This window comes from Oncorhynchus mykiss, chromosome 26 (genome assembly GCF_057628025.1).
Source record: "Oncorhynchus mykiss isolate SJ-2025 chromosome 26, ASM5762802v1, whole genome shotgun sequence".
In the NCBI taxonomy this organism is placed as follows: Eukaryota; Metazoa; Chordata; class Actinopteri; order Salmoniformes; family Salmonidae; genus Oncorhynchus; species Oncorhynchus mykiss.
The window spans coordinates 18,198,666-18,222,565 of record NC_143047.1 but is presented as its reverse complement, the minus strand read 5'-3'; the positions used below and the strand labels follow the sequence as shown (position 1 = coordinate 18,222,565).

At 48.5% G+C, this 23,900-nt stretch overlaps 1 protein-coding gene across 2 annotated transcripts in view; it reads left to right on the top strand.

The window, feature by feature from the left end:
• The window catches only part of LOC110506519 (zinc finger homeobox protein 3-like), a 193,545-nt gene that overhangs the window by 62,131 nt on the left and 107,514 nt on the right, over nucleotides 1-23,900 (top strand). The window contains exons 2-5 of one of the 2 annotated variants that reach the window (XM_021586186.3): nucleotides 7,486-9,975; nucleotides 10,248-10,836; nucleotides 11,129-11,155; nucleotides 14,682-15,184. In XM_021586186.3, the coding sequence (XP_021441861.3) occupies nucleotides 7,522-9,975; nucleotides 10,248-10,836; nucleotides 11,129-11,155; nucleotides 14,682-15,184 (3,573 nt within the window). In that variant the 5' untranslated portion in view covers nucleotides 7,486-7,521. The remainder of the gene's footprint in view (nucleotides 1-7,485; nucleotides 9,976-10,247; nucleotides 10,837-11,128; nucleotides 11,156-14,681; nucleotides 15,185-23,900) is intronic. The other variant, XM_090222314.1, reaches the window with a different exon arrangement.

The following is a 23,900-nucleotide window of genomic DNA, read 5'->3' as shown; positions in this document are numbered from 1 at the left end:
CCTGCTCTACACATGGCTGCCTATCATTTGCAAGCATCTAAGCGCCTATAACACTAAAACAGTCCTGCGCTTCTTGAGGCCAGTCCTCTTTCCCCCCATTCCACCATCATCCTGTTGCAACCAAATGAAATGGACTGAGCGAAAACAGAGAAGTTGAAGGCTCCAAAAGCCCTGTAGTTAGCACATTTAACTTCCATCCTCTCTGGAGAGAAGGCCTGCTTCCCTCATATTTAAACAGGGGGAGATTTGATCATTAGTGAAAATGAATAAAAGTGAAAAAAAATGACTTTGATCAGAAACATCTCCCCGTTCCCCCGCTGACCTTTGACCTTTGGTTGGAAAGGTGAGTGGGTCTGTGAGTGGGGAGTGGAGGAAGCTTGGACTAGGGAGTTGTCTTATCTCTCTCGCTCTCTCTCTCTCTCTCTCTGGGAGTCTCTTCTAAGCTGATCTTCCCAGGAATGGGTAGGAATGGGTAGTCATGGCACTAATCAATCAGACTGTCGTACCAGACTAACCTTTCCACTGGGCTCTGCAATGCCCCCTGTATCCCTGTACATTCCACACTCAGCCCTGTGAGAAAATGTTCACAGCATGCTATGGAATAGGAGTACTTTTTATACAAGACCATCAGTAATCAGTCAACTTAGCCTGCTTGTCTGTCTGTCTGAACTGGGGCAGAGAGGGTGGACGTGTAATTAACTGATCAGCCAGGTGTTTGTGAGCCTCTGTTAGCAGGTAAAGGAGGGCCCACATACACACACACACACACACACACACACACACACACACACACACACACACACACACACACACACACACACACACACACACACACACACACACACACACACATGCTCCTGCTAACTCCCCCTGCTGTGTTGTGGCGCATGCTGTGCCTGCTCTGTGCACCAGGTTGCCTGGGGGCCAACGTAGGTTTTTGCGGTGTGAGCATGATCGCCCATCTCTGATTATACATCCATAACTTTATCCCAGAGATAATTTATGCATTTACTGAACACAAAGCTTTATCTAAACGAACCACTGGGGACATCACATGGAAATAACACAGCGCCGACATCCACTATGGTTTGTTAAAAAGAAAGATAGCTTGCGGCTGCAGTAACGAGGTTATTTTTGTAGTTATTAAAACAGTGTCTTCTCTGTTTCATTTTCTACCTGACACTTTGCAGAAACTCGCATGCTCCTCCGTAATCTGGAGTCCAAGGTCACAGATCAATTAAAGACGACTGTGATTGCATACAATGTTAAAACAATAGAGTGGCTTTTGTGCAAACGAATCGCTTAACAAAAACAACACAGCGAGGAAAACCAATGTCTAACAGTATGCATTTTTAATCTGAATGTATTCAGTCTGCTCCCCTTCTCCCTCTCTGTGGTGTGAGTGAGGTTTCTCTCATTTGTACTCCCAGTCTGCCACAGCTCAACGGCCCCCCCATGCTGCCTGCTAATTGGCGGGAGACTGGGAGCTTCCTGCTGTGTGTTCGCTGTTTCCCTTCGCTTTGCCACCCCACCAGCTCTTTCTCCACAACTGAGTAATTAACCCACAGCTAATGAACTACTTCTAATTACACACCACACTGTTTCCATCGCACCCTCCAAAAGTGAGGAGACACTCTACCGCCACGTTCCAATCCGTTCTGGAAGGCTTTGAACCTACCTGCTCTCTGATTGGTGCGGTTGTTCAGACTGTCGGGAGCTATATCACAGCCCTGCCACTTTGTTCAAATCAGTTCACCTCTGTTGTGCAACACGGAATGGATTAAGAGAATCTGATGATGTTGCGTAAACGATAACAGCATTTTCAAGGTTCTATTTCAAGTCCATGAACAAAGGAGGCAATTGATACTACAAAATCAATTTGCTCATACTTTCTCTGGCCAAAGAAAAGCAGTGTAAGAGCTGAATGGTAACAGGCATTAATGCTGTGATACAGAATGGCCTGCAGTATACCAGTACACCTCCAGGGTGCTTTACTGTGCCATATAGTAGTCAGCAGGGCCATTTTTGGCCCAATCTTCATCTCATTCCAGAATTTTGGCAGGAAATGTTTTGTAACTGCAGTGATACATGCTGGGAATTGTAGTTTGGCCCACATCCTCTCCTCAGAGCCTGGGACCTGAAGGTGTAGTGGTTGTGGCATGACAGATGCAGCATGCTTCAGATAGCCCTGCTATCAGCTGCTTAATGTACAGTACTCCTAGCCACACTACACACACACACACACACACATCACTATACTCCCCTCTCTCCTACCCAGCCAGAGCCCCAGCCTCAGCCTCGGTCTTGACACAGCCACGGCTATTTCTGTTCCACAGACTGATAGCTCCAACTGCAGATCATTGATTTTACGGGAAGCCCTGTTTACAGACTGCCATCGACCTGAGGTGACTTTTTGCCTCCTGAAGTAGGAGCAGCACTGGAGCATCCTTGTGTCTGTGTTATACAAAGATAAACACTGGCCTGATTTGAAACACTTTGATGTACTGTGTTAGGAATCATACTTAATTAGCATTGTAACATATTTTGTTAATTGTGTAAAAACTAATTGGCCTAGATGTTAGTACAGTATATAGTAGAGAAAATTGGTCTAGGGGTGATAGGGACAGCCGGTGTAAGGCCGAGGCAGCGAGAAGGAGAGAAGCAGCCTGTGCCTCAATGTAGTCCCTTAGGAAGATCCCACCATCTAAGGCTTAGGGATAAGGGTAATACAGGGGCCTTATGTTGGGCATTACCATGGACTTAAGGCAAAGAGTGAGATGTATGCATACATTTCAATGTTGATTAATTGGGGTAAGCCTTGGAGAAGAGCCCCTGGTCATTCTGCCTGAGGACTACAATGGTTCCCCCATCGATAAGCACGTCCCCTGTGCAACATCAAAGGCCCTCCCTGATTTATCAATAAGAAGCCTTCCTTCCCACATTTTCCTGTAACTTGCTTAGCATTTACACCATTGATTTTCCAATAAGCACCCATACCCTGCGGTGGCTGGCCAGGCTGAGGCTCTGTGAGATGGCTCAGACTCACACAGACAGCCCTCCTGAAGGACAATGGGAGATGGGGGGGGATAGTGGCTTTTTGGGTATTTATATTTTTCAAGGTCTCCCCTCAGCTAGAAAGCCTGTGGTCTAGGTGTAAATGGAGGGGGTTAAGGTGGGGTTTAGGTCCAAGCCCGATGGGGGTGTTCTCAGCTGGGGCTGGGCCAGAGTTAATTCCCCAGGAGACCCAGGAGACCCTGGTTCTCCCTGGTCCTCTGGAGGCCTGGCCCCCAGGCAGGTGATTGTGCATGCTTATAATCAGATGGATCCTTAGCCTTTAATTCCTCCCTGGCTTGGCCGTTAAATCCCACATAATGAAAGGGCCCATAAATAAAAACTTATCTCATTTTCTGCAAAATGACAACCAGATCCACTCTCTGACTGGGTTCATTAGGACCTGGGCCCTTTCAATAGGCTCAACCTTATCTGCTCTGTTAAGGTGCGGGGAGAACATAATGCTTTTTATGCCTCTAAGTCAGAGACAGGTAAAAAGAGGGTCTGGCATTTGACTTCTGTAGAAGAGGTGTGAGGATGGGTGGGAGGACTGCCCCCTATGGCCAGGTCTTGTGTAGTGTGTATGGACATGCTCCCTCCCTTTCTCCCAGAGTCCAGGAATCCATGCTTTTCTTCCCTCTGATTATCTCTTATTGTGAGTTGAGGCTTGTTTTGGCTGCTTATTGTTTGTCTCTCAGCCCAGTGGGCCCGGTGAGGGAGGGAGAGAGACAGAGAGAGTGAGAGGGGGGGAGAACACACGTGCAGGGTTGGAAAGCACAGGCCATGGCAGGAATCCTGTTGTTTTCCTTTAGCAGCAGCTCAGATACCAGTATGCAAAGGAAAAGTCCAAGTCATTTGCATAGTACAGTACCTAACCTTGGGCGTTAATGTTAACATACTGCAGGCAGTACTACCTTTACCGGCATGATTCATCCTTTTAATGTGTGTTTATTATAGCACAGAGACACTTTGCCCCATACTTCCCTCTTTGCCCTTCCAGCGCTCCTGTCAGTCTGTCCATCTCCCTCATTTAGTGCCTTTGAAAGATTCAAGCTTTTCCTGCTCTAAACAGGTGTCGCTTAGCGAGCAGACCTCCTGAAGACAAACAGGGAGATAGCTTTGTATCAGCCGGCCCTGCGACTCTCCGACTCCAGACAATCCCATTGCACATCAGTAACCACCACAGGTTATTGAATTAGACCATCTTGATTTTAAAGAGCAATCCTGTTTTCTAGTAAGCAGTGGACACGCTGAGCTGGCTCAGGCCATGGCTCAGCCTCTATCACTGACCAGGGGTCATCCTCCTCTCCTCTCCCACTCTAATTGCTTTAGACACTTTACAAGGACGTGATGCTAATAGATGCATAGTGCACACACATATAGTTATACAATAGCTACATGCTAGCACCGCTGTTTAAACTCCAGGAGCCATAAAGGGATATTGGACAAAGGACTGGAGAAATGTAGTGAATGAGGGATGTAAAGTAGTAGTTTAGGCTGGTGTGCTGTGTGTTTTTCCACCCCACCCCTCTGTGGGCTAGCTAGACTCCCCATGTAGCAGGCAGTGATGTGGGCACAGTGTTCGGGGCATGGTCAGGACAGGCAGTGATTTGGGCACAGTGTTCGGGGCATGGTCAGGACAGGCAGTGATGTGGGCACAGTGTTCGGGGCATGGTCAGGACAGGTAGTGATGTGGGCACAGTGTTCGGGGCATGGTCAGGACAGACAGTGATGTGGGCACAGTGTTCGGGGCATGGTCAGGACAGACAGTGATGTGGGCACAGTGTTCGGGGCATGGTCAGGACAGGCAGTGGTGTGGGCACAGTGTTCGGGGCATGGTCAGGACAGACAGTGATGTGGGCACAGTGTTGGGGGCATGGTCAGGACAGGCAGTGATGTGGGCACAGTGTTCGGGGCATGGTCAGGACAGACAGTGATGTGGGCACAGTGTTCGGGGCATGGTCAGGACAGACAGTGATGTGGGCACAGTGTTCGGGGCATGGTCAGGACAGACAGTGATGTGGGCACAGTGTTCGGGGCATGGTCAGGACAGACAGTGATGTGGGCACAATGTTCGGGGCATGGTCAGGACAGACAGTGATGTGGGCACAGTGTTCGGGGCATGGTCAGGACAGACAGTGATGTGGGCACAGTGTTCGGGGCATGGTCAGGACAGACAGTGATGTGGGCACAGTGTTCGGGGCATGGTCAGGACAGGCAGTGGAATCTGGAGGAGGGGCTGATGGAACAACAGATTACAGGAAAAGGTGTGAAGGAGATCCATGTTCAGACAGGATGGGTGCTCATCTCATTGCTACTTCTTCTCATTAGACGAATCACCCACAGGAAAGTTTGTTCCTTTTTTTGTAGTTAGCTGCAAAATATGATCCAGGTGTCCTTTGTTTAATAAATGAATGAGTTATTTTATTTTTCTGTTAGGCATGGATTTTTTTTTGTAAAAAAAATTAATTTGCTGTGGTTTCGTTTACCTCAGTCCATTTGGTTGAAATGTCGGCAGAGCGCCTAGTGTTCTCTTATTAATGGCGCAGATAGTAAATGCAGACTGACCTGGTTACTATCCCCTCTCTCAATATGGCAGCCAGCTACAAATCATGTCTGTCTGGATCAAGTAATCCTCTTAATAAGCCTACTATCTTTCATTCTGAATGCAAAGCAACAGAGAGGCTCTGTCTGTGTGGAGTACAAACAATGAGAGCAGGTGGACATGGGCTGACATCAAATGGTTGCCTACCTTCACTGTTTTCAGTGGAAGATCCTGCAACTACTACACCCGCCTTGTCTTCATTACGCTCAGATAATGCAGTTAAACATACAATATCGGGCTTCTTATCAAACCAATTATGTGCATTAATTACACCTGATTAGAATTCACTCCTCCTGTCAGGGCAGACGGTCATAATTTGCAAATCCAGTCAAAATACAAAGGTGCATGCTAAAAGACTCGCCCTGTTGTTTGAGTAGCATAAGTGCATATAGAGTGGGGGGGTATTTTCTATCAGACATGAATGAAGAGCGAGGCAGACATGATCAATCTCTCCAGTGTGGGCCAGCCCTCTCTAGTTAAAATGATAGGGGGGTGGGGGTAGAGCCACACTGTCTGATCACAGCTACAATTTGCATCCCTAAGTAAGTAAATAAGTAAATAAATCAAGTGGCGGCAGCGAATGTGCTAATCAGCCGGGACATGGCGGCTGGGCTGAGCATAGTGCCGGGAAACTTTGCTCATGTAATATTCAGTACTGGCTGGGTTAAAGGGCAGGCCAGAGTTATTGGTTTCAGCCCGGTCGCCCCCCTCTAATCAATGCTGCCTGCATCCCTTTAATACAATTATTAGCTCAGCAGTATCTCGCGCTATCATTTTATCTCCTCGCCACTCTAAATTGCGGCCTGTGTATTGCTGGGCCACTGGTGCTCAGGGCATGGCCAGCTCCTGAAAGCACAGCTCCCATTTATTCTTTCAGAGGCAGAGGATGGCTGGAGTGTTTGAAACCAGGCTGACCGAGGAGGTGGATGCCAGATCTAAACACAGCTGCATTTCAGACCCAACCCAGATGGTGTATTTTGGGCTTTACTGAAAACATTGCCTTTTTTCCTCTCCTCCTCTTTGAGAGAGTGTGTATGCGAGGACACAAGTAATTACCTGCGTTGCATACTGCGTTGTGTGCACTCAACGAGAGAGAGGAGTGGGTGATGTGTTTTTCTATGCATGATTTCTCTTATTTCAGTAGGAAGGGAGAGGGCTGTAAAATGGCTGTGAAGTTATCAGCAGTACCCTTCACTTCTTCTCTAGTTATGTAAATGTATCATGTCCTGATGGGTGGTTTCTCTGTGTCTAATTATCGCACAGTGAATCTATTTTATCCATTAAGTTAGGCCTGTTTCTCCCTCTTTCTGACTGGAAGTTAATTAAAAACGGATGTAGGATTTGGAGAATGTAAGATTAGGGGTGTTGTTTGGAAGGTGAAGATAAAAGATGGTAACTTCCTGATATGGCAGGAAGATGAATCGTGGGACGACTTATTAGTGCTCGTCTCAGGTATTGTGTTTAAGTACCTAATCTAACATAATGAGCACTCTGTCATTTACCTAATTAGATCGCACACTTTTGGCTCTCACCCGATGCACTATACATTAAATGTGTTCTTCTCGCCTGGGTTCTATAGATAGATGTTCCTTTGATGAAGGTGCTTTTTATCCCCACTTACGTGATGAGAGCATTAGGGGAGGGGAAAATATGGAAGTACTTAGGATGAGAACAATGCTATGGGTTATGTTTATGAAAGGAGTTTATACAACCTTAGGAAGAGAGACTGTATATGTGTCCTTGTTGATAACCATGGTCCTTTCATATATGCATTACCATTATAGTCTCTTACCAATCTCTCTCTCTCTCTTCTCTCTCTGTGTCTTCAGGCCTGGATGCGATGAACACCTCATGTAGGCATCAGCATGGACAGCTGTGAGTCTCCCGTGGTTTCTGGGACAGACGATGGGCTCGGCTCCTCCACCACCTCCCAGCAACAGCAGCAGCAGCATTACCCTCTGCAGACCTGGAACGATCACTCTAACTCGCAGGTCCCTCCCAGCAGCCAGCCCTCTTCCCTGGAGCCCCTGTCTCTCTCTGCACCCTACCCCTCTGTGAGAGAGCCACAGCAGCAGCAGCATCCAACCCGGACCCCACCCCTGGCCCACAGCGACAGCTCCGCCTCAGGCCAGCTGCACCCCAGAAGAGAGGAGCTCAACGAGGAGCAGGAGGGAGTGAGCTGCGGAGAGGAAGAAGAAGAATTGGAGGACTTGGATGAGATGGAGATCGACAGCTGTTTCCCAAGTCTGCAGCCCTTCCCCGGAGTACCCATAGCTCCTGGAGGAGGGGGCATGCCCACGCTGCTACGCCAGCAGCCCAACCGACGAAGGGGTGTGGCGGAGAGCGGGAGTGAGGAAGGAGAGGAGGAGGAAGAAGAGGAGAGCAGTGATGTGGAGAACCTGGCTGGAGAGATAGTCTACCAGCCGGACGGCTCAGCCTACATTGTTGAAAGTCTCAGCCAGCTGATCCAAAGTGGAGGGGGTGCGGTGCCCGGCCTGCTCCCCACAAACTCTCTCCCCGTGGCGGGGAAGCCGGGGGAACCTGCTGGGACCTCATCCTCGGTATACCCTCAGATCATCAACACGTTCCACATAGCCTCGTCGTTCGGGAAGTGGTTTGGTTCCTCAGACCAAGGTTTCCCCAATACCTCCACCCTGGCAGGCCTCAGTCCTGTCCTGCACAGTTTCCGCGTCTTCGATGTGCGGCACAAAAGCAACAAGGATTACCTGAACAGCGACGGGTCTGCCAAGAAGTCCTGCGTATCCAAAGATGTTCCCAACAACGTGGATTTCTCCAAATTTGATGGGCTGGCCCTCTATGGCAAGGGAAAGCCCATCCTCATGTGTTTTCTCTGCAAACTGTCCTTCGGCTACCCGCGGTCTTTCGCTACTCATGCCGTCCACGACCACCGCATGACCCTGTGTGAGGATGAGAGGCGGCTGCTGGGGGACAATAAGGCATCTGCCATCATCCAGGGCATCGGGAAGGACAAAGAACCCCTCATCAGCTTCCTGGAACCAAAAAACAAGAGCTTTCCTATGCCGGCACCCTCCACCATGGTCCCCATGAACTCTGGCCAGAGCTTCTATGGCACGTTCAGTGGGATCCACCTGGAGGCAGGGAGCAGCAGTGGGGGCAGCGAGGCCCTCCTGAACAAAGACTCTGACTCCTCTGGCCTCCAGCAGCAGCAAGGCTCCCTCCTCTCTCTGGGGGGGCTGGGAAACCCCAAAGCACCTGCTCTTACCTCAACCCCAGGCCCTGCCAAAGACTCCAACGCCCTGCCCAAGCAGGGAGGGAGAACAGAGGGGCCTGCTGGGAAAGAGGGGATCCGCAGGCGGGAGCACGGGGACAAGGAGGGGCGAGAAGGCAAGGTACGTTTTGCTAGCCAGGAGGGGGGCTCGGAAGAAGAGGAGGAACTGTTATTAGAGGAAGAGGAAGACGAGGTGGAGGAAGAAGGAACTGCGCTGGCCTGTGTTGGTAACAGTAGCAGTGGCGGTGGAGAAGTGGGGAAACCGGCTGTATCAAACCAAAGCATTTCCAAATCTCCTTTATTAATACCTAGTAGCGCTCTCCAGCCTACTGCCTGCCCATCTGCAGCCAGCCCCACGCTCAACAGCAAACCCCCAGCTTCCACTTCTTCTTCCTCTGTCAGGGAAGAGGGCTCGGCGGCAGACGGTGGGGGGAGGACCTCGGAGCTCCCTCTGAGCTTTAACTGCCAGGGGCCCACTGTCCCCATGGCGATGGCAGCTGCAGCCAGCAGAGGGAGCGAGGACGTCGCCGCGGGCACCTCCTCACCTCTGGCCTCCAACTCTGCCGCCGACGAAAGTGCCAATCGAGATAGTGCCACAGCTCCTGAACCAAATGATTGCCCGACAGAGGGAGAGGAGGACAGCGGAGCCCTTCTGCACCATCACCACCTGCACCATCACCACCACCACCTCCACCCCTCAGCCCACTCCCACTCTCACCCACACCCCCACCCAGGGGGGTCCTGTGAAATGGGCGGTGGCGGTGAGTGCCCTCAGAACCACGGGCCTGGAGGAAGTGGGGTGGAATGCCCCAAATGCGACACCGTCCTGGGCTCCTCGCGGTCCCTGGGCGGACACATGACCATGATGCACTCGCGCAACTCATGCAAGACACTCAAGTGTCCCAAGTGCAACTGGCATTACAAGTACCAGCAGACCCTGGAGGCCCACATGAAGGAGAAGCACCCAGACTCCGGTGGCTCCTGTGTGTACTGCAGCAGTGGCCAGAGCCACCCGCGTCTGGCCCGTGGAGAGAGCTACACCTGCGGATACAAGCCCTTCCGCTGCGAGGTCAGTACTTCAACCTAGTCAGTTGAAGATCCAACCTAGTCAGTTGAAGTACTGACCTCAGCTTAATGACTAGTATACTGACAGGTGGTAGGACTTTGAATAGAACTTTAGCACAATGTGAAATATGTTGATATGTTGACATGTTGACTGATATGACATATCAATCAACATGTCATGATATGATTTATATTTCATGGACTATAAGTTAGAGGCAATAAAGATTTCCACTTTACAACATGAGCAAAAATGAACGTCCTCTCTCTATTTTCTAGGTGTGTAACTACTCGACCACCACCAAGGGCAACCTGAGCATCCACATGCAGTCGGACAAGCATCTGAACAACATGCAGACCCTGCAGAACGGAGGCTCCATCCCCTCCGCCGAGCAGCAGGTGTTTGGCCAGCACCCTGGAGGGGTAGGAGTGGTGACCGTGCCCTCTGTGACCCAGGCCAGCACCCACCACCCGCCCCACCACCACCACCCCACCCAGTCCTCCACTCACATGACAGGGCCCTGCGGTTCCCCCTCGCCCACCAAGCCAAAAAGCAAGCCCACGTGGCGCTGCGAAGTGTGCGACTACGAGACCAACGTGGCGCGGAACCTGCGCATCCACATGACCAGCGAGAAACACATGCACAACATGATGCTGCTGCAACAGAATGTGACCCAGATGCAGCATGGTCGGCTGGGCCTGGGGGCCATGCCCTCTCCCTCCGAGGCCGAGCTCTACCAGTACTACCTGACCCAGAACATGAGCCTGCCCCCAGGCCTCAAGATGGACCCGGCTGGAGCTGAGGCCCAGTTCCTGCTGGGAGGCTTCCACCTGGACCCCAACATGGCCACCTTGGCCCCCCAACTAGGTGAGCTCGCTCAGTCTGCCTCTGCAACAGTGGAACAGTGGGAGCCATTCTGGCTCTTCCCTCAGTACTGACTCAGGTCACCACAGAGAAGGCAGACTGCAGTTCAGTACGAGTTCACAAGGGGTGGGATCGCTCTCACTGCTACCAGCTGTTTATTTTTAAACATGAAATACACAGTTATAAACAGTATGTGTCTAAATGGAAGATTCAGCTTTGATTTAAAAAATGCTTAACTTTTTAACCCATTTAGACATAGGCTAATTGTGTTAATTTATTTACTGAATGTGTGTAGCGTGGCCAGTAAATGAATGCATGAATGGTAAGTCATTTTATATTTACATTCAATGATTTTTAGTTTTAGTGATGAATATAGAATATAAAAAAATCCCCATGAGAAACAGCAGAGCAGCCATTTCTCTGAACCAACATGCAGGCAAAGGGTTAACCAGGGAACACATTAGCCCTCCCTCCCTCTCACACACACTCTATACACACAATCCTATCTTTCATGTTGGCAGCGGTCTCTTTCTTTCTGTTTCTGTTGCCCGAAGGTACACCTGCCCTACTGAACTTAACATCATTCGCCCTTTTTCCAAGCAAAGAGCCCCATTGAGATAAAAGAGGGGAGGTGAAACAACGGCATTGTATAAAACACGAGATTTCTAGAGGGTGGACCTAACTCACAACAGTCCCTTTCTGACTTAGTGTAGCAGACGACTTGTTAGTTGTTACCATATGACAGTTTCTCTCTCACCAATGTGCCAGGCACAATGACTTCCATGCCATGTTCTGTCTAGTTGGAGCTGAATCGATATCTTCCCCATAAAAGAGGGGATCCTCTCCAGACTGTGGCCTTGGTATTAGGATAGTGTTTCACTCCGGCTCGGCTGAGAAGAGTGGACCTTTAGACTCAAGGCTAGTGAAGCTATCGGTGGAGCTTCAGTTAGGGACTTTTTGGGTTGATTTTAGAGAAAGCTGACCCTGGTTAAAAAAACGACCCTAGCCATTAGAGTTATGAAAGCTTTTTTGTCTCCATCAGTTATTAAGCTGTGTAGGTAGAACTTCTCTGAACGTTCCTTAATAGCCTCAAATATGCCCCCCAAACTCACACATCCACACTTCATAACTTCATAACACACGTAGGAGTTTAGTTTACATTTCCAGTCTATGTCACTCTATCTGGGTCACACTGACTGGGAAAGTCCCCCTGTGATACCTTGTTTTCCTCACAATAGGCTGCGGGAGGGAGAGAGGAAGAGAGAGAGAGAGCAGCTCAGTGAGCCTTCCTCTTGTTCGCCCATGTCCTCCAGGCCTCCTCTGAACATCAGCGTTTTCATGTCATTATTTCCAAACTGCCACTGAACTCCGCCACTGGAGCTCTCTTTTTTCCCCCAACGTTGTAATTGCAGCTATAAATTTTATCTTGGTCAAAGAAGGGAGGAGTAGAGGGCCCAGTATGGGTAATTCAGCGGCATAGCTGAGTGTTTGGCGTGCCAGTTACAACCCCACAGTTTGTACAGACTTGTCTCCAACTGTCGCCGGTTCAAAGACACGAACAAGAATTGATTGCTGTGACTAATTTTTTATCCCCTCTCTTGCCATCTGGTTCATTTTCCTGTGAGGGAATGTTTAATAAGCATGTTACAGGGAGGCAATGACGAGGCATTACTCTCAGCCCCAAAACCACCACAGTGTCATCCCGAGCCACACACATTTAGATTGACTGTACACACCAATACACTCCATCACATACACAACTCTGCCGTCATAACTCTGTCTGTGCAGCTCGAGGACAGATAGTATCCGTCTGTACCTCCTTCCCTTTAGTCCTCTTTTCCACTGTGTATTTCTGACTTTTGAGGACATTGTTAGACAGAGAGAGAGATGACAAATCCTGACCTCACATGATCTCACCCTCTTGATAATCCTTATCCCCAGGACTGAGCTGCTGCAGATACAGAGAGAGGGGGGAGAGAGAGGGGGGAAAGCGATATGGGGGGGGGGGCTTAGTTATTATGTGCTCTACTTTGTTGTCCAATATACTGCCTGAATGCTGCAGCATCTAGGTAGAGCTCTCTGAAAATCCAGCCAAGCTGGTCCACCACTAATCTTTTGGAAGTTCCACCAAGCCCTGTAGAGACACGTTAATATATTTACAGCCTGGACTTGGACTCTGCTTATGTCAAAGAATAGAGTTTCCAAGATTTCCCAATGATGTGTGTTTATCTCAAGCCTTTTAATGTTATTTGAAAGTGAAAATATTTCCACAGCGTCCTGCCTCCCTTTCCTTAAACATTAATATGGACTGACAACGTCTCAGTCAAAATATTCTAGGTTATATTTAACAGAGGCCTGCTTACATCTAAAACACATGTAGGGACCGCAGACTGAACCTATTCTCACACAGCCGTGAAGGCAGAGGTAATCACTGTGTCTGTGTCGGAGCATGGAGTCTACAGTGGAAAAGAGTGTGAGAGCCGCACAGGAATGAGAGAATAAGGATGAGGAATGGAGAGGAAGAGATAGAGATAGGGGTAGTAACTAGTGAGGTGACAGAGAGAGAGAGAGAGAGAGAGAGAGAGAGAGAAGTGGGGCCCTGGCTGGAGAGGTGGATCTGTGAGTGATTTCAGAGGGCTTCACAGAGGTCTCCCCGTCCCGGCTATAAAAACTCAGGTAATGGAGAAAAGTCAGAGAGCAGGCTGCATACTGCAGCAATAAATAAAAAGAGGCTGCTGGAATTAATTTAGTGTAAAGCCAGGCGGGGTCAGGCAGTGCGCTCCGTCTGGGCAGTGATAGATTAAAGATCAGCGAGCAAAAAACTCCCCAGCCACTCTTACCGCCTTTTATTTTTATCCCTCCTCCTCCCCAGACTGTAGATATGGTTGTTTCTGTTGTTGGATCTGGATGCGTTGTTCTTTTACTTCTCCCTCTTCGCTCAGTACTGAGGAGGATTCATCTGGTAGGTGTCTGTATCGATTTAGCAGCTATGCAGAGTCGAAAGAGGCAGGAGAATCCAAAGAGAAAAGTGGATTTTTTGTATTATTATTCTGTGGACAAGGGCTCTGGATTTGATTTACAGTAATGTATGCTTGGGAACTCTTTAGTTCTCTTGTAATGATAGAATAACTTTCTTTTTCTGCGGAGCTCACGGCCTCTGGAGTTGATTTAGTACCGGGCCGTGAAAGTGCACCAGTCCAAACAGGACGACGTGTATATCCTTACTCTGGCAGTGCAGCGTTTCTGCACCCTGCGAAAAAGTCCAGACTTTCTTTCTCTCGGCTCAAAGGAAGGATAATCTTGATTTAATCAAATTAGGTACATAAATACACACATGCACATTATCCTCAGAGGGGTATTGGAACTAGAGAGCAAATCCACTTTGACTGCAGAGACAAACATGGCTCTTTGTTGAAAGTTGAACCGTACACCTTTCACATTTCCTAGGACATTTTCCCATGCTGAAGGAGGCTCAAAGAACTGAGAGCCCCTTTGGAAAACCCCATGCTTCCACCCCTCTAAGAAACTCTAAATAACTCCTGATGTCCAGAAAAGTACATGTAACACAAAGTGAAATAGAGTGATGGCTAGATAGGAATAATCCCTGAAAGCTGTACTTAGAATTCAAAGTTTGTGAAATTTGAAAATAACCAACTGACCATGTGCATATAACCATCTAAGCACTTTCTCTCTCTCTCTCTCTCTCTCTCTCTCTCTCTCTCTCTCTCTCTCTCTCTCTCTCTCTCTCTCTCTCTCTCTCTCTCTCTCTTTCTCTCTCTCTCACACACACAATTTCTCTCTCTCTTCCCTCCTCTCCATCTTTCTCTCTTTCTGTCCCCGGTGCTCAGTAGGTGGGGAGATCCCCATGGACATGCGGCTGGGCAGCGTTGGTGGTCAGTTGGTGTCTGAGGAGCTGATGACCCTGGGGGAGAGCTTGTCGCAGACCAGTGACCCCTCCCTCAAGCTGTTCCAGTGTGCCGTGTGCAACCGCTTCACCACCGACAACCTGGACGTGCTGGGCATGCACATGGGTGCTGAGCGCAGCCTGCCCGAGGAGGAGTGGCGCGCCGTGGTGGGCGACTCGCACCAGTGCAAGCTGTGCCGTTACACCACACAGCTGAAGGCCAACTTCCAGCTGCACTGCAAGACCGACAAGCATGTGCAGAAGTACCAGCTGGTGGCCCACATCAAGGAGGGGGGCAAGGGCAACGAGTGGCGCCTGAAGTGCGTAGCCATCGGCAACCCAGTGCACCTGAAGTGCAACGCCTGCGACTACTACACTAACAGCCTGGAGAAGCTACGCATGCATACCATCAACTCCCGCCACGAGGCCAGCCTCAAGCTGTACAAGGTACGTGCTTCACCTTCACCTCTCATCCCTCCTTTCACCCTACCGTTCTCCCCTTCCACCGTTCGTCCCTCTTCTCTTCTTCCTTCCTAACGTTACATTCCTCCACGGTATTCCACTGCAGATCTCTGGATTCTGCTCCGCTGCTAGCCTCTCCCACCGGTCATGAATGATGGCCCCGTTGTCTAACCCTTCTGTTCACAGGGCCCATGTTCACAGGGCCCATACAGAGGAGTGGGGGGGCTAGAACATAGCAGGTGGATCCGGGTAAGGAGGATAAGGGGTGAAATCACTAGGAGAGGGATGAAGAAGTGTGAGGAGACAGAGGTTTGGTGTTAACACTCCTCGGAGCGGGAAAGGCAGAATTGTTCTCGACAGCCGTATTGATTTTCTCTGGACTTGGAGCTTCACCTTCTCCTCTAATCATTCCATAATAGCCAATGGATGAACACTCTCTGAACAAATGGCCATAAATCTAACAGGTCTGATTCCACTTAGGCACCTATCCTGTGTGTCTGTGGCTAGACTAGGGCTACTCTGTGTTTAACCCAACCTGGCATGGCTATATAGACGGCTAACACAATCACACACACACACTAAGACGTAAACAAACACATACCGTTCACCCACGCATTCACACACCCACACAACTGTAGCTCATCACACTGCTCTGTCCCCAAACACACTGTGCCTTTATTTACACAAAGACTCTGCTCCATTCTCAAGTGTTAGGCTATTGGAAAGTAAATGGGCAAAACAAACAATATATTCTACTGGTTTTATACGAGCTTAACTCTTATTTTCTGTCTTTTTGCAGTATAACTGCTCTTGGCAAATAGTGTAATATAGGAGGGGGGAAAATGAGGAGACATTATTGTGTTTTTAATCACATTAAAAAAGCTAGGGTAAAATATACCAAAAACCCTCTCCAAACGCCTGTCTCTCTGGCCCTACTGAAAGCCCCCTGCTTTATGAATGGTTCCTGGGATCCGCTGATGTTTTTATTGCAGGTTTCCTGTCTGCAAGGCCTTTGTAGTGAGAGATCCTACAGTAACGGATACCAAAAAAAAATCAACACTTAGAGGGAGGTGTGAGGCTCTGCTCCCAGGTTGACCATTAGGAGGGCCGGAGGGGCAGGCCGTGTTGACGCTTGGTCAGGGTAGGGGCCCGGCCGGCATCCCAGCAGCCTCTGGGCCTGGAGAGAGACAGAGAGCAGGGTTATAGAGGAGCAGGACTGGAGCAGTGTCTCCACCACTCATGCCCAGACATGTAGCCAGGATATTTACAAATACCACACTGATTAAAATATGTAACACAATCTGTAGGACACGTTGGGCCTGGCCTGTGAAGGCAGAGAGGCTGAGAGGGGCCTCCTAGTGCCCCAGGCTGGGTTCATCCTCACGGGGCAGGGGTAACCCTGGGTGTTCTCTGTGCCACTGAGACAGACTCTGGGCACTCTGCTCACACTTGACCAAAATAGATGGGCCCTGACATCCTGCATATCCTCCTCACACCTGAGGTGGAAACTAATGTTTTGTCTGTAAGGAGAGTGAAGAGTTTATATTACATTGTCTATCTGTCTGCCTTCCACTTTATCATGTGCCAAAATGGTGCTTTACTGTAGAAAGTTGACATACTGTATGTGGTAATACGACTGGATTAAATATGTACAACACATCCTAGCATGATCGTTTTCCACCACTTAAGCCTCTTAAGATGGCTCCATACTTCTTAAAGCCAATTGATCTCCAGAGAAAGGGAAGTATCTGCCCAGGAATGACCTGAGCTCTCACCCCCGGAACACAGAGCCCGGCTGGCCCTCACGAAGCAGGCAGCTCCCATCACTCCAGACATGTGTAGTGGCGAAAAAAAGATGTTCACAACTTGACAAGAATTATTACTGCATTTCACGACCCACAAATGTGATTAGTGGATGATAAGTACATGGTTCTGAGGCCTAGCTCACTGCATCACGGGTTGGCTCCCCACTTGACAATGTCACAGCCTTTGTGACGTGTTGGATTTCCAGTCCTTGTAGGCTGACAACCAGCCAGGCAGGCAGAACACCCCAGCACAGCAAGCCCTTGAGCTCAGCCACAGCCTCAGCTTTTGGCTCAGCCTGGCAGATTATGCAAGGATGAAGAAAGGAAAAAAAGGAAAATAATTTCTTCTTCCCAAAAGAAATGTGATGCGAATAGCAGCATTTTTTAACCTTTTTGGGGAGAAAATAAATCATCAAGTCAGCATAAACAGGCTGTAAGATGTGGGAGATCCTTGGGACACTTCACCCAAATCAAAACTGGTTTGCATTAAACAGGCCCTTTGTGTCCACGGCTCCGTATAAATTGGAGCCTGTAATTACTGAAATTAAAAAGGAAGGTTTAAACTGAGGGCTAAGCTGGATGGGATAATTTGAGAGTCTGTGGTATGTGGCCCATATTAGGGCTTTCTAAAAATATCCCCCCCACCACCACCACCCCACGTATTGGAATGTTCCGAAAGCCCACGGAAAACTTGAGATGCGTCCTCACCGCATGGACCACCACGCAGTGGGGGTGATGCTGCAGCCTCTTCCTGACTCCCTTGTGCTGGGTTTGAAGACACTCAAACTGGAGCATCACTTTGGCTGCAGTTGGCACACCCCTGACACACCCCTCTGAACTTTCACCTTCCCTTCACGTCTCCCCACTCACTGTCGGCTTTGTAGTGGCGGTAGTGATGTCATGATGGTCAACCATAAGCGCTAGCAGATGGCCCTACACTACAATATGCAGGTCACCCCAAAGTTAAGCTCTCTTTTATTGGAAGCTTCAGCTCCCCCACTCTCCCTAGAGACACTCTGGCCTGGAGAAATCCAACTTCTACTCCTGATTTACAGTTATTCACAGTTACCTTACGGTAGTAGTAGTAACACATCCCTCCAAATGTCTCTGACAGAGACTCACACAGGTTTATTAAACGTTCTCAGTAGGCCTCAGGTGCTTGTCTGTAGGATGCGTAAGAGTGGAGGGGAGAGGAGGCTGGGAGCCGGCCAGCTCTCTCCCAGTCCCAGGCCTGAGCTGCTGTACTCTGCCTCACTCTGCTTCTGCCCACACAGGATGGGTGGAGCCTGGGCCGGCCAGGCCTCTGCTTCCATGCAGGAGTTTGGGGAAAGGGGAGGAGCATGGAGGGCTAGCTGGCTACCTTCCTTGTCTCGGGGGCCGGTGCGATCTGCGGTAATTGAGATTGATTGGATGTTATTTTTCCTCTTGCAAATGTAGTCCATTAGCTTGGCACATGCATAATCAGTTTAGAGCGCAGTTAGCTGAATGTAATCATGTTCCTCGGTGTCTGCTCGCACAAAATCCACTCCAGATGCCGCTTGGCCGCGGAAAGAGAGGAAGAAAGTGCCGTCACTATCACATGGGGAATCTTTAACCAAGAAAGCCCCGACACCCCTCCCTCTGTCCTGGCCCTGCTCTATTAAACACACAACTGTACAAACTCTCCCATAGACACACACACAACTGTACAAACTCTCCCATACACACACAGACTGTGTACGGCGACTGCCTACCTTACCCCCGAAAACAGACCCTCAGAGCAGATCACATGTTCTCAAGTCTTAGCTGCTAAGACTAACGCGTTGCTGACTGGGACCCAAGCCCGGCCCACTAACCAGCGCAAACCATCTGTATCTTGGACGCCTCTCCTCTCCTTATTTTCCCCTCCAGTGAGATCCAACTGGATAACTGAGCGGTTAGGAAAGAACATGTCTGAAAAGCATAATAGGAGCAAAATGTGTGTAATGTAAATGAAGGGATTAGCTGCTACACGGAAATGCATTAAGGTGTTTCAGTGAGGATCCTACTCAGCACAGGCACTCTGGTCCTCTGCCCCAGACTACACACTGATCTCCCATTAATGATCATAATTATCAGGATTGATTCCAAATCCTCCTGACCATCAGAGGAGAGGGGAAACCATCATCATCGTAACGAATAAGTAATGGTTTCACTCCAGAAAGGATTGTTTTTTATTATCAAATAAAAGTGGAGAGAGTAATTTGGAGTTAAAGTCACAGGGGAGCATTTAATCGCTGTTGGGATCCAATCCGTCATGGCTCTTTCATCTACCAGCCGATCAGCCCAACCTCAGCCCTGTCAGGAGACAGACAGACACTCACCACCACCACCAGACAGCAGTTAGAGGAGGGGAGGGGGGGGACAGACAGACAGACACTCACCACCACCACCAGACAGCAGTTAGAGGAGGGGAGGGGGGAAACAGACAGACAGACACTCACCACCACCACCAGACAGCAGTTAGAGGAGGGGAGGGGGGGGACAGACAGACACTCACCACCACCACCAGACAGCGGTTAAAGGAGGGGAGGGGGGGGACAGACAGACAGACACTCACCACCACCACCAGACAGCAGTTAGAGGAGGGGAGGGGGGAAACAGACAGAGAGACAGACAGACAGACAGACAGACAGACAGACAGACAGACACTCACCACCACCACCACCAGACAGCAGTTAGAGGAGGGGGGGGGGGGGGACAGACAGACAGACAGACACAGAGAGGGAGAGGGAGACAGAGAGAGGCTTGTTTAGACAGAGATACTCTGCTAATTATCATGGCTGGCCTGTGATTGTTCAGTAATAGTGCTCAGTGGGAAAGGTTGCAGCGGTTCCAGGAAGAGCTGGGATTTACTGGTACTACCGCTCTAATAAAGCGCTCGCTGCACATCCTGGGAGACAGCCCATTCCCCTGTACACACACACACACACACACACACACACACACACACACACACACACACACACACACACACACACACACACACACACACACACACACACACGCGCGCACCCCCTTTACAGCAATCACCTTTACAGAGGCTAGGGGGAATAGCTACACGCGTCTGTACAGATCACATTCGTTAGTACATAGTGCAGGTCATATGATATTGTGTAGCTCGGTGCAAGTGGGTGGTAGCCGGTGTAATGTAAAGCTGAGGAAGTGTTTAAATTGTGTGTGGGGCCTCCTTACACTCCCCCAGTCAACACAGCAACGATCCAGAACCCCCTTCCCCCTCCCACCTCCCTCTGGCTGTAGCCTGCCTGCAGGGTGGTGAACTCTGGGCTGCATTGCCTAAACAGAACTCAATCACTCCAGAGGGTGGGTGTGACCACAGGGCTCTCTCTGAGGAATAGAGCTCAGAGGATCAGTCTATGATTGGCTGTAGTGGCTATCAGTCAGGCTGTGAGGGGTGTGGTATCAGAGCAGAGAGGGAGGGTTCGGGACTTAGTGTTTGGCAGTGTGTTGGAATTTCACAAGTCCTCCAGCTCCCACCTCGGAGAAGGCCAGGCGCTGACCTGTGGCCCAGCTGCTACATTGCTGCTGCTGATTGGGAGTGCATCTGCCCCTCCGTGGGTGTTTCAGAGCGAGCGAGCGAGAGGGAGGGAGAGAGGCGCCCAAGCAGGGTAGGCCCAGCTTTATTTGAGCCTTTTTCACAAGCTGTTTACCTAGATTGACGAATAGAATGGCTAAATGGGCCCTGGCCTGTACTCCCTCCCTCCTCACTGTGTGTCTGGTTAGAGATAGGGACGTGTCCAGCACTGCGTCATGTCTCTGCAGGCCCACAGAGGGAGGGTCAGAGGGGGGAGGAGTGGGATGTTATGTTTCTGGTTCAGTCGGGAGTTGGAGTTCTTGGTTCTTGTGTTAATGGTTGTTTGTTTTGACTTCAGTTTTTTTCTTTGGGCAGCCGGACAAGAGCAACTGAACACGCTCCTGCCGGTGTGCAAGGAAGCCGTTGATCCTATTATCTGTTGCCTGATCAGCAGAAAAGGCAGATTGGCGGCTGAAGGAGAGGGTTAGGGGAGGACTCAGGGAGAGGAGGACTAGAGCAGCTCAGTGCTCAGTGTATACTAGAGGGGGAGTTAGTAGAGTTTTAGGAGGTACGTTTGGTGTTGTCAGTGTATACTAGAGGGGGAGTTAGTAGAGTTTTAGGAGGTATGTTTGGTGTTGTCAGTGTATACTAGAGGGGGAGTTAGTAGAGTTTTAGGAGGTACGTTTGGTGTTGTCAGTGTATACTAGAGGGGGAGTTAGTAGAGTTTTAGGAGGTATGTTTGGTGTTGTCAGTGTATACTAGAGGGGGAGTTAGTAGAGTTTTAGGAGGTATGTTTGGTGTTGTCAGTGTATACTAGAGGGGAGTTAGTAGAGTTTTAGGAGGTATGTTTGGTGTTGTCAGTGTATACTAGAGGGGGAGTTAGTAGAGTTTTAGGGGGTATGTTTGGTGTTGTCAGTGTATACTAGAGGGGGAGTTAGTAGAGTTTTAGGAGGTATGTTTGGTGTTGTCAGTGTATACTAGAGGGGGAGTTAGTAGAGTTTTAGGAGGTATGTTTGGTGTTGTCAGTGTATACTAGAGGGGGGAGTTAGTAGAGTTTTAGGAGGTATGTTTGGTGTTGTCAGTGTATACTAGATGGGGAGTTAGTAGAGTTTTAGGAGGTACGTTTGGTGTTGTCAGTGTATACTAGAGGGGGAGTTAGTAGAGTTTTAGGAGGTACGTTTGGTGTTGTCAGTGTATACTAGAGGGGGAGTTAGTAGAGTTTTAGGAGGTATGTTTGGTGTTGTCAGTGTATACTAGAGGGGGAGTTAGTAGAGTTTTAGGAGGTACGTTTGGTGTTGTCAGTGTATACTAGAGGGAGAGTTAGTAGAGTTTTAGCAGGTATGTTTGGTGTTGTCAGTGTATACTAGAGGGGGAGTTAGTAGCGTTTTAGGAGGTATGTTTGGTGTTGTCAGTGTATACTAGAGGGGAGTTAGTAGAGTTTTAGGAGGTATGTTTGGTGTTGTCAGTGTATACTAGAGGGGGAGTTAGTAGAGTTTTAGGAGGTACGTTTGGTGTTGTCAGTGTATACTAGAGGGGGAGTTAGTAGAGTTTTAGGAGATATGTTTGCTGGCACAATTTGATTGGCTGCTGTCCGATTCAAAATGTAATTCGTTAAATGAAGAGTTGATGCGCTGCACACTTTTTTTAATAGCATAATTTTTTATATTTGGGCTTGGGGAGGGTTTCAAGCCCAAACCTAGATCTACAGGTCTAACCCTCCCTCCTCCTCCCTCCCTTCCACCTACAAACAGGACTTACTGACACCCCTATCACTCACCAGCACACCCGCATCCCTCTTTCACTCTCCCTCTGTCTCATTCTTTTTCCTTTTTCCCTCTTTCTCTCCTCCCCCTTCCATTCCTCTCCATTCTTTGTCTCCTGAAAATTAATAAACAAGGCAAATACCCGTCACCCACAAAACAAACCAATACAGATTATAGGCCAGTGGGTGGTCTTGTATGGGGCTCTGTTTAAGGTTAAATATCTTTAATCCAACCAGGCTGTAAAACTACATATTCTCCCTAGCCAAATCCTCTTTCTGCACTCCCCAACACCGCCACCCCTCCTCATACTCCTCCCTCATCTCTTTCTCTATTCTCCCCTTAGTCTTCTCTCTCTTTATAGTTGCCCGCTCTTCACTTTGGAGCAAGACATTTGTTGTTTATGCTCTAGTTAATTTATTCACTCTTCACTTTGGAGCAAGACGTTTGTTTATGCTCTAGTTAATTTATTCACTCTTCACTTTGGAGCAAGACATTTGTTGTTTATGCTCTAGTTAATTTATTCACTCTTCACTTTGGAGCAAGACGTTTGTTTATGCTCTAGTTAATTTATTCACTCTTCACTTTGGAGCAAGACATTTGTTGTTTATGCTCTAGTTAATTTATTCACTCTTCACTTTGGGGCAAGACGTTTGTTGTTTATGCTCTAGTTAATTTATTTACTCTTCACTTTGGGGCAAGACGTTTGTTGTTTATGCTCTAGTTAATTTATTCACTCTTCACTTTGGGGCAAGATGTTTGTTGTTTATGCTCTAGTTAATTTATTCACTCTTCACTTTGGAGCAAGACGTTTGTTGTTTATGCTCTAGTTAATTTATTCACTCTTCACTTTGGAGCAAGACGTTTGTTGTTTATGCTCTAGTTAATATATTCACTCTTCCCTTTGGAGCAAGACGTTTGTTGTTAATGCTCTAGTTAATTTATTCACTCTTCACTTTGGAGCATGACGTTTGTTGTTTATGCTCTAGTTAATTTATTCACTCTTCCCTTTGGAGCAAGACGTTTGTTGTTTATGCTCTAGTTAATTTATTTACTCTTCACTTTGGGGCAAGACGTTTGTTGTTTATGCTCTAGTTAATTTATTTACTCTTCACTTTGGGGCAAGACGTTTGTTGTTTATGCTCTAGTTAATTTATTCACTCTTCCCTTTGGAGCAAGACGTTTGTTGTTTATGCTCTAGTTAATTTATTCACTCTTCACTTTGGGGCAAGACGTTTGTTGTTTACGCTCTAGTTAATTTATTCACTCTTCCCTTTGGAGCAAGACGTTTGTTGTTTATGCTCTAGTTAATTTATTCACTCTTCACTTTGGAGCAAGACGTTTGTTGTTTATGCTCTAGTTAATTTATTCACTCTTCACTTTGGAGCAAGACGTTTGTTGTTTATGCTCTAGTTAATTTATTCACTCTTCCCTTTGGAGCAAGACGTTTGTTGTTTATGCTCTAGTTAATTTATTCACTCTTCACTTTGGAGCAAGACGTTTGTTGTTTATGCTCTAGTTAATTTATTCACTCTTCACTTTGGAGCAAGACGTTTGTTGTTTATGCTCTAGTTAATTTATTC